Source organism: Peromyscus maniculatus, chromosome 10 (assembly GCF_049852395.1).
Source record: "Peromyscus maniculatus bairdii isolate BWxNUB_F1_BW_parent chromosome 10, HU_Pman_BW_mat_3.1, whole genome shotgun sequence".
NCBI classification, from domain to species: domain Eukaryota; kingdom Metazoa; phylum Chordata; class Mammalia; order Rodentia; family Cricetidae; genus Peromyscus; species Peromyscus maniculatus.
The window spans coordinates 12,755,001-12,769,047 of NC_134861.1; the positions used below are offsets into that span (position 1 = coordinate 12,755,001).

Here is a 14,047-nt window from a genome sequence, read left to right on the forward strand (position 1 = left end):
TCTCCTACTAGTTGCCTCTGACTCTTTAGCTTCTTCAAATGAAAGATCATGCCAGTGAAAACATCTTTCCTTTTTAGTTTCTACAGATCTGCCCAAACTTACAAGCAAAAAAAGAATTTGAAGTCCTCAGATATAATTGGCAGCACAGGTCACAGTGGAATTCTTGAAACCCTTGACTGCAGGAGGCTCTTAAAGAGATTTCAGAAATCAGAATGTCTAAAAGGCTGGAGATAATTTATTAAAAATTAAAAGCTAGGAAAAGTCACATTTAGTTTAAAGTAATGTCAGGAAGCTGATTGTGGGTTCTGAAAAAGTTTCTGTGTTATATCTTTGAAAACAATTACAGAAGTGTCCAAGTAAAAATGCTGGGGCTCCGTATCTCACCAACTGCCTGGGACACACGCTGCTCAACCTCTCAGGCTATGATGTGGAAGAGTACTTGCTGCTGCCATCTGCAAAACCAAGGTGTGTATAAAACTGGTGCTGGATCTTGCCTATTGTTTTGAATTACATTTGTCTTTCCACAGTCATAGGGACTGATTCCAGGAACCCAGAGGGTACTGAAATCCACAGAAGCCTTAGTCCCTTCTATAAAATGGTGGTATGGAACTACCATAGAACTCCACCCACGTTATCACATTCTGTAGTTGTATCTTGATGATTTATGATACCTGACACAGTATAAACGCTACAAGAAAATAATGATGAATAAAAAGTTTATATATGTTGAATGTAATCATAGTTATTTTCTACCTGCAGTTGGTTGAACCCACAGATGTGCAGAGCCCATGGACTTTGAGAGTCAATTGCACTTGGGAAAAACCCATTGTTCCAAATGTAAATGTACATTAAAGCTCAAAAGTCTGAGACACACCTTGGTGTTCATAGGAATTCCAAAGCCACACTGCAGGCCTGAATCGGATTCTTCACTGCTGACTTTCAGGCTTTGAAGCATTGGGGGAAATCGTATCAATTGAGATCTCATCAGTGGCAGTGGCAGGGGAGCCAGGGGCAGTTTTGCTACTTCAGGAGTAAAGTAGAAAAGCTAGCAGCACAAGGAAATAATGGTCTCTGGTTAAAATTTCCTCTATTATGTAGCACCTAGTAATGGAACAACAAACAATGTCTTATAATTCCTTGTGGTTTTGGAAAAAAATTGTGTTGAATTTTTTGGAGCCAAAGGAGGTGACTACAGGTATAGTAGCTTCACATTGCTTTAAATGTCAGCAGCATTTACCATTGTCTAGTTAGGGTTTTTTATTGCTTGGAAGAGACACCATGACCACTGCAAGTCTTATAAGAAAACATTTCATTGTGGTGGCTCACTTACTGTTTCAGAGGTTCAGTTCATTACCATCATGTTGGGGACAATGGTGGCATGCAGGCAGACATGGTGCTGGAGGAATAGCTGAGATTCCTACATCTCACAGGCAACAGGAAGTTGACTGACAGTCACACTGAGGGAAGCTTGAGCAAAAGGTATCTCAAAGCCCACCCCCACAGTGATTCACTTTCTCCAACAAGGCCACTCCTCCTAATAATGCCATTCTCTTTGGGGTCATTTTCTTTCAAACCACCACAACTATCCTGTCAGATTTCCCAAGTTCCCAAAATACACTGCATTGCTTCATAGATGCAGACACCCCATAGGCTGTCCATGTTGCTAGGATACTATACCACCTTGAATTTGCTTTCTCTCCTTTTCCAGGCCAGTATGTTGTCATTGCCCTCAACACTGACCTCCTTTGTCCTCTGGTTTGCCTGCATCTCTATTGCTTCCTTCCCTCCTAGCATCCTTAAATATGTTCTACAACTTATGCTTCCCTTTCCTAACTGTGATGTGGTAAAAGTCATATGCCCAGAACTTGGAATAGTACCTGGCATCTCAGAAATATCCAGTCCATGCTTGCTAAATGGATGAAAGAATTCAGTTTTGCCAGATGGAAACACCTCCTTATTCCTTAATTTTTACACTAAGGATGCTATGGTGTAAGACTGTTCTTCAGTCTGTTTATATCCAGAGACTGAGAAGCCAATGTTAACGTACTGTACCTTTATTTCTGATGTCAACTATTGGGAAGCTTAATAAGTGTAAGATAACATACAGCCCATGGAGATAAAGTTACATAATTCTCACCCAGGAAAAACTCATTAACCGCATGAAAGACAAACTAGCAAGTTAATGATTACAAAACTCAGCATGGTAATTCATATAATGGATGGAAGTGTAAGGTATTAGGATAATACCCAACTGTAGTTCTGTGATGCCTTTTTGAGTGAGGCAAGCTGCAAGTGGTGAAGGAAAGGTGCAGAGCAGGACAGTCAAATCAGGTGGTTGTAGGATTATACCAGGGCAAGTAATCCTGAATAGTGGTTTTGAAGGGTGAGGGGTGCCTAGGAATTAAAACAGAGTGCTAAGAGTCACAGCCAATTCGGTTCATAGTGTTTGCTTCTGCTAAGTTCTAATAAGTACAGTTTCCAGCATGGTGAGCCAAAGCCTTTCCTTCCCTGTAAGCAATATTCTCTCTGAGTGCTAGAATGAGGCTAGATCACTCTCATCAGCAAGTGTCTCAATCTGTATGGTCATACAATGGGTCAGACCTGCTCAGTAGCCTCCTATCTTGAGATGACTGGAACCACTATGTTGGTTCTAAATCACCCTTTGAGTGGAAGTCCTGGTACCCTGGGTTGGTTTAACATCATGTTTACTCCTAACAGGCTTGGAGGTTGGTCTTTTGGAGTACAAATTCCCAATGAAGTTGAAGATGTGAAGACAAACACATCAAAACAAAGAACTTTAGCAAAGGTAATGCAATTCTCTTTCTTCATATTTTAGAAAGTATTTAGACAAACAAAAGCCCAAATACATTTTGAGCATGGGCTTGTTGCAAGCAGATCAAATTCCAGTGTTTGCTACTGGACATCGAAAATGATTGTGTTATGAAGATCCTCTGGAGAGAAAACTGAGTTGACTTTTTAGAAAGTGTAGAAATACAACAAACTGGTTACAACATTTTGTTTAGATAGAATTTCATCTATTAGACTAAAGTAAATGAAAGGCTGATCTACTTTTTGAGATGCCTGTGTTTGCTGTGAATGGAGCCACCACCACTGCTTATGGTTGCCAAGGAATTTTCCCATGCATGGAATTGAACTCATCTTTCAAAAGGTTGTGTGCACACCAGCCTGACAAGAAACAAGCATCAATTACTCAGGATAATTCTTTGGGGCTCTGGATTTCTGTGTCTTGGCCAGTGTGCCCTAGGAGCTAGGCGTATTCCTGTTACAATTACAGGGAGAAGGTAGGAGATTCTTCAGTTGGGAGGAAGTGAAGATTGGATAGAAGATTGTCTTTATCAACAATGGGATTCAGAAATGGCAAATAACAGATTTTCTTTCCTAAGTAAAATAGTCAACGTAAGTTTAAAATGGGCAAGGATGAAAGGATCAAAGCTTTCAGTCACTGTGATGGGGGAAGGAGCATGGCATTTGAGAAACTGAAAAAGTAGATTGAGGAGGAAGCTAAATCTAGTATGAAGAGGTGGGTGAAGAGATGGCCAAATCATTTCTTTCTTTAGTGTGTATGTAGGTATCCCATCTGCTCATAAACTCCCAGGGAACTGCTACTATATGTTTATGCTATAAACTCCCAGGGAACTGCTATATTTCTTTAGTGTGTAGGTATCCCATCTGCTCATAAACTCCCAGGGAACTGCTGCGACTCCTATGTGCCCAGCAATCATACTCCCCACTGGGAAGCAGGGGTGTTTGTGTTTCCCTTGAAATGGAGAGGCTAATCCACACAAACACTTGTGTATGTGGTGTTCACTCTGGGGATACAGCTCTCTGCAGACACTTCACAAGTAATCCCCAGAGACAGTTCTCAACAACTGTACTTTGTATCTAAACCCTGAAGAAAATCCCAAGTCATAGTAGGGACTGCACAGAAACTCCTCCCCCTTCAAAGAACTCTTCTTCTAAAATCAATGTACACATAGATTTATAGCTCAACATGAGAATCCCAGCATCCAGAACTTAAAGGGAAATAGTTTAAATGATTCATTGTCTTATATTGAAGGGTAGTATATAGATATGGTTAAAATATGAGTAATTTGTAGAAGGTTCCTGTTGATTTTTTTGGGACAACGCCTTGTAGATGTAACCAATCGTATTATTAAAATAAGAAACACAGAGCCAAGGTAAAAGAGAAAAGCCGAGAGGTCAGAGCTCAGAGATAAAATCTTACCTCCTCCAGTGCTCCTAGCTTCCCCGAGAGAGGGAGGTACTTCCTGTGTCCCTGTTTAAATAATCTTTCTGTTCTGCCTTCTCATTGGTTGTAAACCCAACCACATGACTGCCTCATCACTGCCTGTAAGCACCGCCCTCCAGGTCTTAAAGGCTTATGTCTCCAATACTGGCTGTATCCCTGAACACACAGAAATCTACCTAGCTCTTCTAACCACCACGCTCTTACTATGGCTCTAATAGCTCTGACCCCAGGGCAACTTTATTTATTAACATAAAATTAAAATAACATTTCAGTACAAATAAAATATCACCACATTTCCCCTTTTCTATTTTAATAAAAAGAAAAAAGGCAAAAGGTTATAACTAACAAAAGAAAAACTATATACAAAAGTACAATAACTATATACAATATATACAAGTAACAAATACCTAAACGATGTCTAGTCCATTTGTATTTGACATATCAGAGAAAATAATTCCCTTATCTATCCTATTTTAGTAAGTTCAAAATGTATCTAATTCACTTTCTATCCTAATTAATCTTCAACTATAACTAACTAATCTTCAACTCCCTCAGAGACCCAAGAAGGAAATAATATTAGCTAACAAAAATAAAAACAGGAAGTGCACAAAAGCAACTTCCAAAAATTTTGTGAGTTGACAGAAACAGCCAGCTGCCTGGACAGTCACCTGAGGTTTCTCCACAGTGTTGGGGCATCGTCTTCAGCCTATAGGCTTATGGTATCTGACAGACTCATTTGTGAAGTAGGTTGTACACAAGGTCAACAGTTCAACCTCCATTTGGGTGAGAGCAGTCCATGTACCAGAAACACCTGAATTCCACTAGTGTCATGTCATGATTCAGGATTTTAAATTCTGGAAATTGTTGATGGTTTTTGAATTCAGCTGTCCATTCTTCTTGGCTGTGTATATATGGCTTCATCTAAGCATGCCCTTCTCCACATCCCTCTATTAAATGCCAGTCTACTATTGAGAGGCGTGAGCTTTCAGTTGCTGTTCCATTGCACAACAGAAGCCATCAGCCCACTGCCTGTTCAGCTGCCTTCAAAGAAAAGGGCACTGTACCTTTTCCAGATTGTGAAGGCCACTTCAGGGATGGTGCCATATTGTCCTGGCCTCAGAAGATGCCTTCTGATAAAGCCATAACCACACTTGTTTTGGCAGGAATCGGTAGTCCTTTGTTTCGTGTTCTGTCTGTCCATTTTGTCCTGTTGATACGAGGATACTTTGTTGTCCAGTGGCTAACTTTTGCCACAATGAAAATTAACTCCATATGCAGTTTCTTCAATGCCCATATTTTCTCTGAAGTAGATTGGTACTGTCAGGAGCCGACATGTCTCAAAAAAGAAAAATTTCTAAGTTATTAAAACATTTTAAATGCCATATTCTGTAGATCTCTGAAGGGTTTGAAGATGACCTGTCTAAAATACATCTGCTCCATTTTTAAAACATATCTAATATGACTACAATTTCTATTGTAATGTCTAACTACTAACTTTCATTTCTTTATATCCTAATAGTTGGTAATAATGTAAAGTATTTAAAACTAGTAATTGTCTTTTTCTTTTCTTTTCTTTCTTTCTTTTTTTCTTTTTTTTTTTTTTTTTTTTAAAAAAAACAAGAACCTTAAATCTAATCTCCTTTGCTTAGCCTTTTTCCTAACCCTTGACAACTTGTAACCAACCCCCCTAAATAATGAAAATTATCCCAGACCCAAAACCCATTAAAAGAACCAAAAAACCACCTGCCCCACACCACTTCTTTGGCAATGTGGGTGTCATATTCTTAAAATTGCTTCCTGCTGGGTATGGGTGAAGTTATCTTTATCCTGAAAGAAAAATTTAGGTTAATTGTCAAATTCTAGGAAAGGTAACTATATCCTTCATTATTATCCAGTCTGTGTATAAAGCCAAAGTTCAGGGTTTATCTCAAGTCCTTATTCAAGTAGTCTTTGAGACTGGATCATCTCAGCTAGTCATCTCAAAATTGTTCTGAGCACCTTGTAGTTCAAAGCTGATCTGTAGATGATGTTTAGTCATATTTAGTCAGTTTAGTGATATTATTATTATTGTCCACGTGGAATTGTTGTTGTTGTTGTTGTTGTTGTGGGGCCCCATCTTCTTTCCGGAGACTTCAATTGATGTTAGGCCTGGCCGTGATTTCCTGCAGAAAACTGATAAGAGACTCGAACACAAAGACATATATATGCAGCTAATTGAAGCCTTTTTTCTAGAATTAGATAGTACTCTATATGACCATTCATATCTTAACAAAGTTTAAAATGTATATATATATTAATCTTGTAAATTTTGATATAAAATTTATACTTTAAGAAAAGTTTAAAGAATCAGAATAGAATCAAAGAGTTGAGATTAGTAATAGAATAGTCCCTTAATTAATTTTGCTTTTGTCCTGTCCCATAGCAGAAAATGGCTCTTTCTGGCATGATACAGGGAGTTTGCATTTTCCTTTTAACAACATGCTTGAGTTTGAAGAAGGAGAGAGCCATTCTCCAACTCCAAAGTCAGCTTTAAATTTTAATTGAACTGGGACTATTAGAAAACCAATAGTGTTAAATCTTTAGAGAAAAGCAGAAACAAACATTTAAGAAGACATAAAATTTTTTAGATAATATATACCCATATACCATATACTCCCATATACTCTGTTTCCTGGGATAGATGATTTGTCCCTTTTCTTCAGTTGTCTCATTTGTCTTGTGTCCTTCAGATTCCTTAACCTTCATTCTCCTAAAAGACAAAAACAAAAACCTTCCCCCAAGACTAATTTTGGGGATGTTCCTTTTTGGCAAGTTATTATCTGATTAAGTGAAAAGACATGTGTTACAGGTACAAGTTAGTTTAAATTGGATGTTCATACTGATTGATGAACTATCACCTCCTCTAATTAAGAGGTTTTTCTTGTTCAAATCGAACCTTTATCAATTTTGATGGTATCCACAGCTTATCTTCTCCTGTAGAAACAAAAGCAAAACCTCGTCCCCAACGTAATACATACCCTGGCTTCCATTCTGAGGTCAGCACATCCTTAAAGTATATAGGCTGATTTAATTCTGTAGTTTTTTCTATTACCCAATGTCTCTCTGCAGCTGTTGTTCCTTTCTCATTGGCATTCAGAAAATTCAAAGTTAATAGAGCATTATGCAGTCTATTTCTGGGGGTTTTTGTTACTCCTTTCTGTTTATTTAGCATATCCTTTAGAGTTCTGTTTGACCTTTCTATAACTGCTTGACCTGTAGGATTATGTGGTATACCTGTAATATGCTTTATATTGTAATAAGCAAAAAACTGTTTCATTTTAACAGAGACATATGATGGAGCATTGTCAGTTTTGATTTGTGCAGGTATACCCATAATGGCCATAACTTCTAGCAAATGAGTGATTACAGAATCAGCTTTTTCAGAACTCAAAGCAGTTGCCCATTGAAATCCTGAATAAGTATCGATAGTGTGGTGTACATATTTCAGTTTTCCAAATTCTGCAAAGTGAAACACGTCCATCTGCCAGATTTCATTCCTCTGAGTACCCTTTGGGTTACATCCTGCTGGTAATGGTGTTTGATTATAGAAGGAACAAGTAGGACATTTCTTTACTATTTCTTTGGCTTGTTGCCAGGTTATGGAAAAATCCTTTTTTAAACCTTTACTATTGACATGATGTTTTCTATGAAATTCTGAGGCCTCCAGCACATTTCCTATCAATAATTTATCAATCTCATCATTGCCTTGTGCTAGAGGGCCTGGCAGACCAGTATGAGATCGGATGTGAGTTATATATAAAGGATGACTCCTTTTCCTGATTGTATCTTGTAATTGAATAAATAGTGAAGTTAATTCTGAAGCATCAGGGATAAATTCTGCAGTCTCAATATGTAATACCACTCTTTCAGCATACTGAGAGTCAGTTACTATGTTGAGAGGTTCTGAAAAATCCATTAATACCAACAGAATAGCATACAATTCTGATTTTTGCACTGAATTATAAGGACTTTGAACCACTTTACTTAAATTTTCTGATTTGTAACCTGCCTTTCCTTGTTTGTTGGCATCTGTATAAAATGTACGAACTCCAGATATGGGTTTTTGCCGTACAATTCGAGGCAAGATCCAATCAGCTCTCTTTATAAAATCAATTCTGTTGCTTTTGGGATATTTGCTGTTAATTTCTCCCAAAAAATTACTGCAAGCTCTTTGCCAAGGTTCACTTTCTGTCCATAATTTTTCAATGTCCTCCTTAGTTAAAGGTACGACAATTTCTGCTGGGTCTATTCCTGCTAATTGACGAAGTCTCAATTTTCCTTTCCAAATCAAGTCAGAGATTTTTTCCCCATAAGTTTTTAATTTTTTATTTGGTTTATTTGGTAAAAATATCCATTCCAATATAATATCTTCCCTCTGCATTAATATTCCAGTAGGGGAATGCCTAGAAGGTAAAATAACCAAAATGCAATCCAGCTTTGGATCAATACGATCCACGTGCCCTTCATGTACTTTCTTTTCTACCAAGGCCAATTCTTTCTCAGCTTCAGGTGATAATTCTCTTGGACTATTTAAGTCCTTGTCACCTTCTAAGGTTTTGAACAAATTAGTCAGTTCATCATTTTTTACCCCAACAATAGTTCGTAGATGAGAAATATCTCCAAATAATCTTTGAAAGTCATTAAGAGTCTGTAGTCTATCTCTCCTAATTTGCACCTTTTGGGGTCTAATTTTTTGTAGCTCTATTTTATATCCTAAATAATTAATAGAATCTCCTCTTTGTATTTTTTCAGGAGCAATTTGTAATCCCCAGCAAGGCAAAATTTTCTTTACTTCTTCAAACATTCTTTCTAAAGTATCTGCATTTGAGTCAGCTAGTAAAATATCATCCATATAATGATAAATTATAGATTTAGGAAATTTTTTACGTATCACTTCCAATGGCTGTTGTACAAAATATTGGCACAGAGTTGGGCTATTTAACATTCCCTGTGGGAGGACCCTCCATTGAAATCTTTTAACCGGTTGAGAATTATTATAAGTAGGCACTGTGAAAGCAAATCTTTCTTTGTCCTTTTCTTGTAAGGGTATTGAAAAGAAACAGTCTTTTAAATCAATAACTATGAGAGGCCATCCTTTTGGTAACAGAGTAGGCAAAGGAATTCCAGATTGTAGAGAGCCCATCGGCTGAATTACTTTGTTAATTGCTCTAAGGTCTGTTACCATTCTCCATTTACCAGATTTCTTTTTAATAACAAATACAGGAGAATTCCAAGGGCTGGTTGACTGTTCAATATGCTGAGCATTTAACTGTTCTTCTACCAGCTCTTCTAAAGCCTGGAGTTTCTCTGTTGTTAAAGGCCATTGCTGAACCCATACAGGCTTGTCTGTTAACCATTTTAAAGGTAGAGCTGTTGGTATTTTTGGAAGATTATCAGTTGTTGTGCCCTGTTCCTGTATAATATGGATGGCTGGTGACCACTCAAAATAATGCCTTCTAATATTTCTCTCAGAAACATGTGCTAGTTTATGATTTGTTTCTGAGATTGGAGGGATTTTAATCTGAGTATTCCATTGTTGCAACAAGTCTCGACCCCACAGGTTCATAGCTATGTTAGCGACATATGGTTTTAATTTTCCTCTCTGTCCTTCTGGACCTATACATTCCAGCCATCTTGCACTCTGTTTCACTCCAGATAATGTCCCAATTCCTAACAGTTGAACGTTTACCTCCTGAAGAGGCCAAGCTGGATGCCAAAATTCTGGTGCAATTATGGTAATGTCCGCACCTGTGTCTACCAGACCAGACAACAAAACACCATTTATTTTTATCGTTAATTTTGGTCTCTGTTCATTAATAGAAGTTTGCCAAAAAATTTTCTTTATGTTTTCTCCTGAATTTTCTATTCTCTCTTTTTCATCATCCTGACCAGCCTGATTTATTCCAATAGTCATTTGGTTATTTAATCGCTCAGAGCAGGGATTTCGTCTACAGCTGCAGGAAAGGTTTGAACTGGTTTTGCTATGGGGGCCTGCATGAGGCCCCTCCGGGAGTTTCCCGAAAACTGAGGCAAAGGATTACCCTGTCTGTCCTTTGTTGATCTACATTCGTTGGTCCAGTGTTTTCCCTTACCACACCTTCTGCATACTCCAGAAGGAAGGGGCATTCTGTTGCCATTGTTCCTTGAAGAAACATTGCTTCTAGGATTGACCTGTTTACAGTCCCTTTTAAAATGTCCTTGCTTTCCACACCCAAAACATCTAACACTCCTCAAACCTTTTGAAATTACTTCTCCTACCCACGTATCATGCTCATCAACCTCAACATTAATTGTTTCTCTAATCCAATCTTCCAAAGGTGCAGATCTTGCCCTTAACGGCCTGATTATTCTTTTGCATGCTGCATTCGCATTCTCAAATGCCAAAGCTTCAATTATTGCCTTACTAGCTTCTGATCCTGAGACCATTCTGTTTACTGCTGAAGCCAGTCTTTCTAAAAAATCTGTGAAAGATTCTTTTGGGCCTTGCATAACCTTTGTGAATGACTCAGGTTTTTTTCCTGGTTCATCAACTCTGTCCCATGCATTCAAGGCTGCCATTCGACATAAAATTACAGTTTGAACATCATATAAACATTGTGTTTGTATTGAAGCATATTGGCCTTCTCCAATAAGCTGATCCTGACAAACTTGTATTCCTTTATCCCTCCATTGTGTTTCTACGTTTCTAGCTTCCTCCTTAAACCAAGTCAGAAATTGAATTCTCTGGCTGGGTTCCAGAACAGCTTGTGCAAGGTCCCGCCAGTCCTGTGGTATAATCCTATTATATGTTGACCAAGAGTTTAACATTTGCTTTACATATGGGGAATGCATGCCATAAGATACTATTGCCTCCTTAAACCTTTTAAAATCCATCAGTTCAATTGGAGCCCAGATATTTTGTGTAGCCATTTGATCAGGCATCTGCTGTACGGTTACAGGATAAATTAAGGATGATTGTGTGAAAACAGGCTTTCTTTCTGTAACCTTATGATCCAAACTTGAACCAACTTCACTGTTAAAATTAACAGGTTTTTCTAAAGCTGTTATCCTGGCACTTAAATCGACTATCTTTTTAAATAGTAAAATGAGAATAAGCATGGTGATTAACTGCATAATTCCCATAATACTAATCTTTTCATATAGTTGTTCCATTGTCAGACTGCCTAAAATTTCAAACAAAACCCAATTTTCTTCCAATGTACACAGGAAACCCATTTTTTTAAATGTGGAAAAAATTTGTCTTTTAAATAGTTTCCTTTATGACTTACCAAATCTGCGTAGAACAGTAGAAATCCGAGCGAATTTCAAAACAGCCACCTAGAGTCCTAGGTGTAAATCCAGAGAGAGAGAGAGAGAGAGAGAGAGAGAGAGAGAGAGAGAGAGAGAGAAACAGAGAGACAGAGAGAAAGCAAGAGAGAAAGCGAAAGTGAAAGTGAAAGTGAAAGTGAAAGTGAAAGCGAAGGGGTAGCCGGCTAAAGCTTAAAGCCAGCCACTTGTTCCCTCTGAGCCGAGTCAAGGCTTGGCTTTACAGCCAGGGGCCCTGTTTAGCAGGGCAGGCCTGAGCTGTTTGTAGCACTGGCTTTAAGCAAGCAGCTCACAGTCCGGCCTGAGCCCAAGCAGACCTGGGCTGGGGCTAGGGAGCCGGCTGCTCCGGCTAGGGAGCCGGCCCCAAGCAGTTTTTAATGGATTCTTGTCACGTTGGGCGCCAGATGTAGATGTAACCAATCGTATTATTAAAATAAGAAACACAGAGCCAAGGTAAAAGAGAAAAGCCGAGAGGTCAGAGCTCAGAGATAAAATCTTACCTCCTCCAGTGCTCCTAGCTTCCCCGAGAGAGGGAGGTACTTCCTGTGTCCCTGTTTAAATAATCTTTCTGTTCTGCCTTCTCATTGGTTGTAAACCCAACCACATGACTGCCTCATCACTGCCTGTAAGCACCGCCCTCCAGGTCTTAAAGGCGTATGTCTCCAATACTGGCTGTATCCCTGAACACACAGAAATCTACCTAGCTCTTCTAACCACCACGCTCTTACTATGGCTCTAATAGCTCTGACCCCAGGGCAACTTTATTTATTAACATAAAATTAAAATAACATTTCAGTACAAATAAAATATCACCACAACGCCTTGAATTTTCTGTCCAAGTCTAGACACTTGTGCTATCAGATGCCTGTGGCTTTGCTTTCAGATGTTCAGAGAACAGGCCTCTTGCCCAGTGGTAGGACAGGAGTGGCTTGTATGTTGTTCTGACTCCTGTATCTGTTGCTCCACATGGCTCTTCAGCATTGGAGTGTTTCACTCTCTGCAGGCATTTGAATGATCTCTATCTGACCCTTTGAGGACTGTACTTCTTTCTAGGAAGTCACATTATCTAATATTGTGGAGAGGAATGAAGGGCTCAGTTGTCTGAGCCCAAAGGTGGCTGGTGTCCTGTAAAATGACTGTATCATCCTTTCAGCAGCCTTTCCCGTCAGCTTTCTGGCTGCATTCCTAAGATACAAATGGTGACTTTTCATTGTCCTTTTGAAGGAAAAGTGGAAATTTGGATGTGACAATGACTAATACATGATTCAGCAAGTATAGAATGCCTCTCAGGGACCTTCCCATGACAGCCTCTCTTATACTTTGAGTGTTTTTATCTTATTTAATCCAAAGTCACTTTCCATCATGTGTACTTCATACAAATAGGCCAAACACATTGCTCACACCTGTGTGTATGTGAGCATGTGCATGCATGTACCCGTGTGTGTGTGTGTGTGTGTGTGTGTCTAACATTACATTCTGCCTATTATTTGACACAGGTGAGTGTACCCAGACTGACTTTTTCCCTTCTGTATTCACTTTCCTAAGGAATCCTTTTCTGTGATTCCTGAGAGCAAAGATCTGGAGTAATATATTCCATTCCTACAAGATTAATTTCCTACTTCCCTTCCTGAACTTTCTCACCTTCTGACTTTTGGGCCAACAGGGAACAAAATCCCATAACTATTTCCAGAGCACAATGCAGTTTTAGAAAAGAAGAAAAATAAAAACACTTCTCATTTGAATGCTGCAAAATCCTTAGTGCAAATTTTAAGATCATCTTAAAATTTACTTGATTAAAAGATTAATTAAGGCCCTCTCAAATGGAGATCACTTAATAAACAAACATTGAAAGAGGAGCCCAAGAACACTGTAAATCCTATTCCTGGAAGCCCACTCACTCAATCCTTCATTGCAAAGAAAAATGTATTTGAGCAAATAACTACAAGTTGTCAGTAGCATCCTGAGTACAGGAGCATTTAGTCCATGACTGCTGGGTGGACAGCTGTGGGCTGTGCCTAGCGATGCTACCTAGTCCACTGGCTATGAGGATGCTTCTAAGCTGGGCCCTAGTTTTGCCTCCTGGGAATCCTTACCACCCCAGCAGTTACAATGGTCTGCAACTCTATTCTCTGACAACCATTCCTCATCTTCCTTCATGGCTCCATGTGACGAGGAGGCATAGAAACGTCCCTCTGAGCAGCTTCCCAGCTGGCCTGCAGAAAGCTGGGTTCTAGCTTCCTCTGGCAGTGGGCATTCAGTTCAGTTTGATGTTGACTCCTGGGTACAGCTCTCTGCACAACATCTAGGCTGTTTGTTTATGTAATTAAGGACCACAAGCTGCGCCTGTAGTTCTTGTTGAGACAAGCACTTAGTGAGTTCTTCAACTTAATTACTGGGATTTGGGAAATGTCAGACTACCAGGGAGCAGCACAC

At 39.0% G+C, this 14,047-nt stretch overlaps 1 protein-coding gene across 2 annotated transcripts in view; it reads left to right on the forward strand.

The window, feature by feature from the left end:
• Window positions 1–14,047, forward strand: part of Abca13 (ATP binding cassette subfamily A member 13) — a 432,541-nt gene that overhangs the window by 282,131 nt on the left and 136,363 nt on the right. For both annotated transcript variants that reach the window (XM_076545963.1, XM_076545964.1), the window contains 2 exons: window positions 347–465; window positions 2,719–2,806. In XM_076545963.1, coding sequence (XP_076402078.1) covers window positions 347–465; window positions 2,719–2,806 — 207 coding nt within the window. The remainder of the gene's footprint in view (window positions 1–346; window positions 466–2,718; window positions 2,807–14,047) is intronic.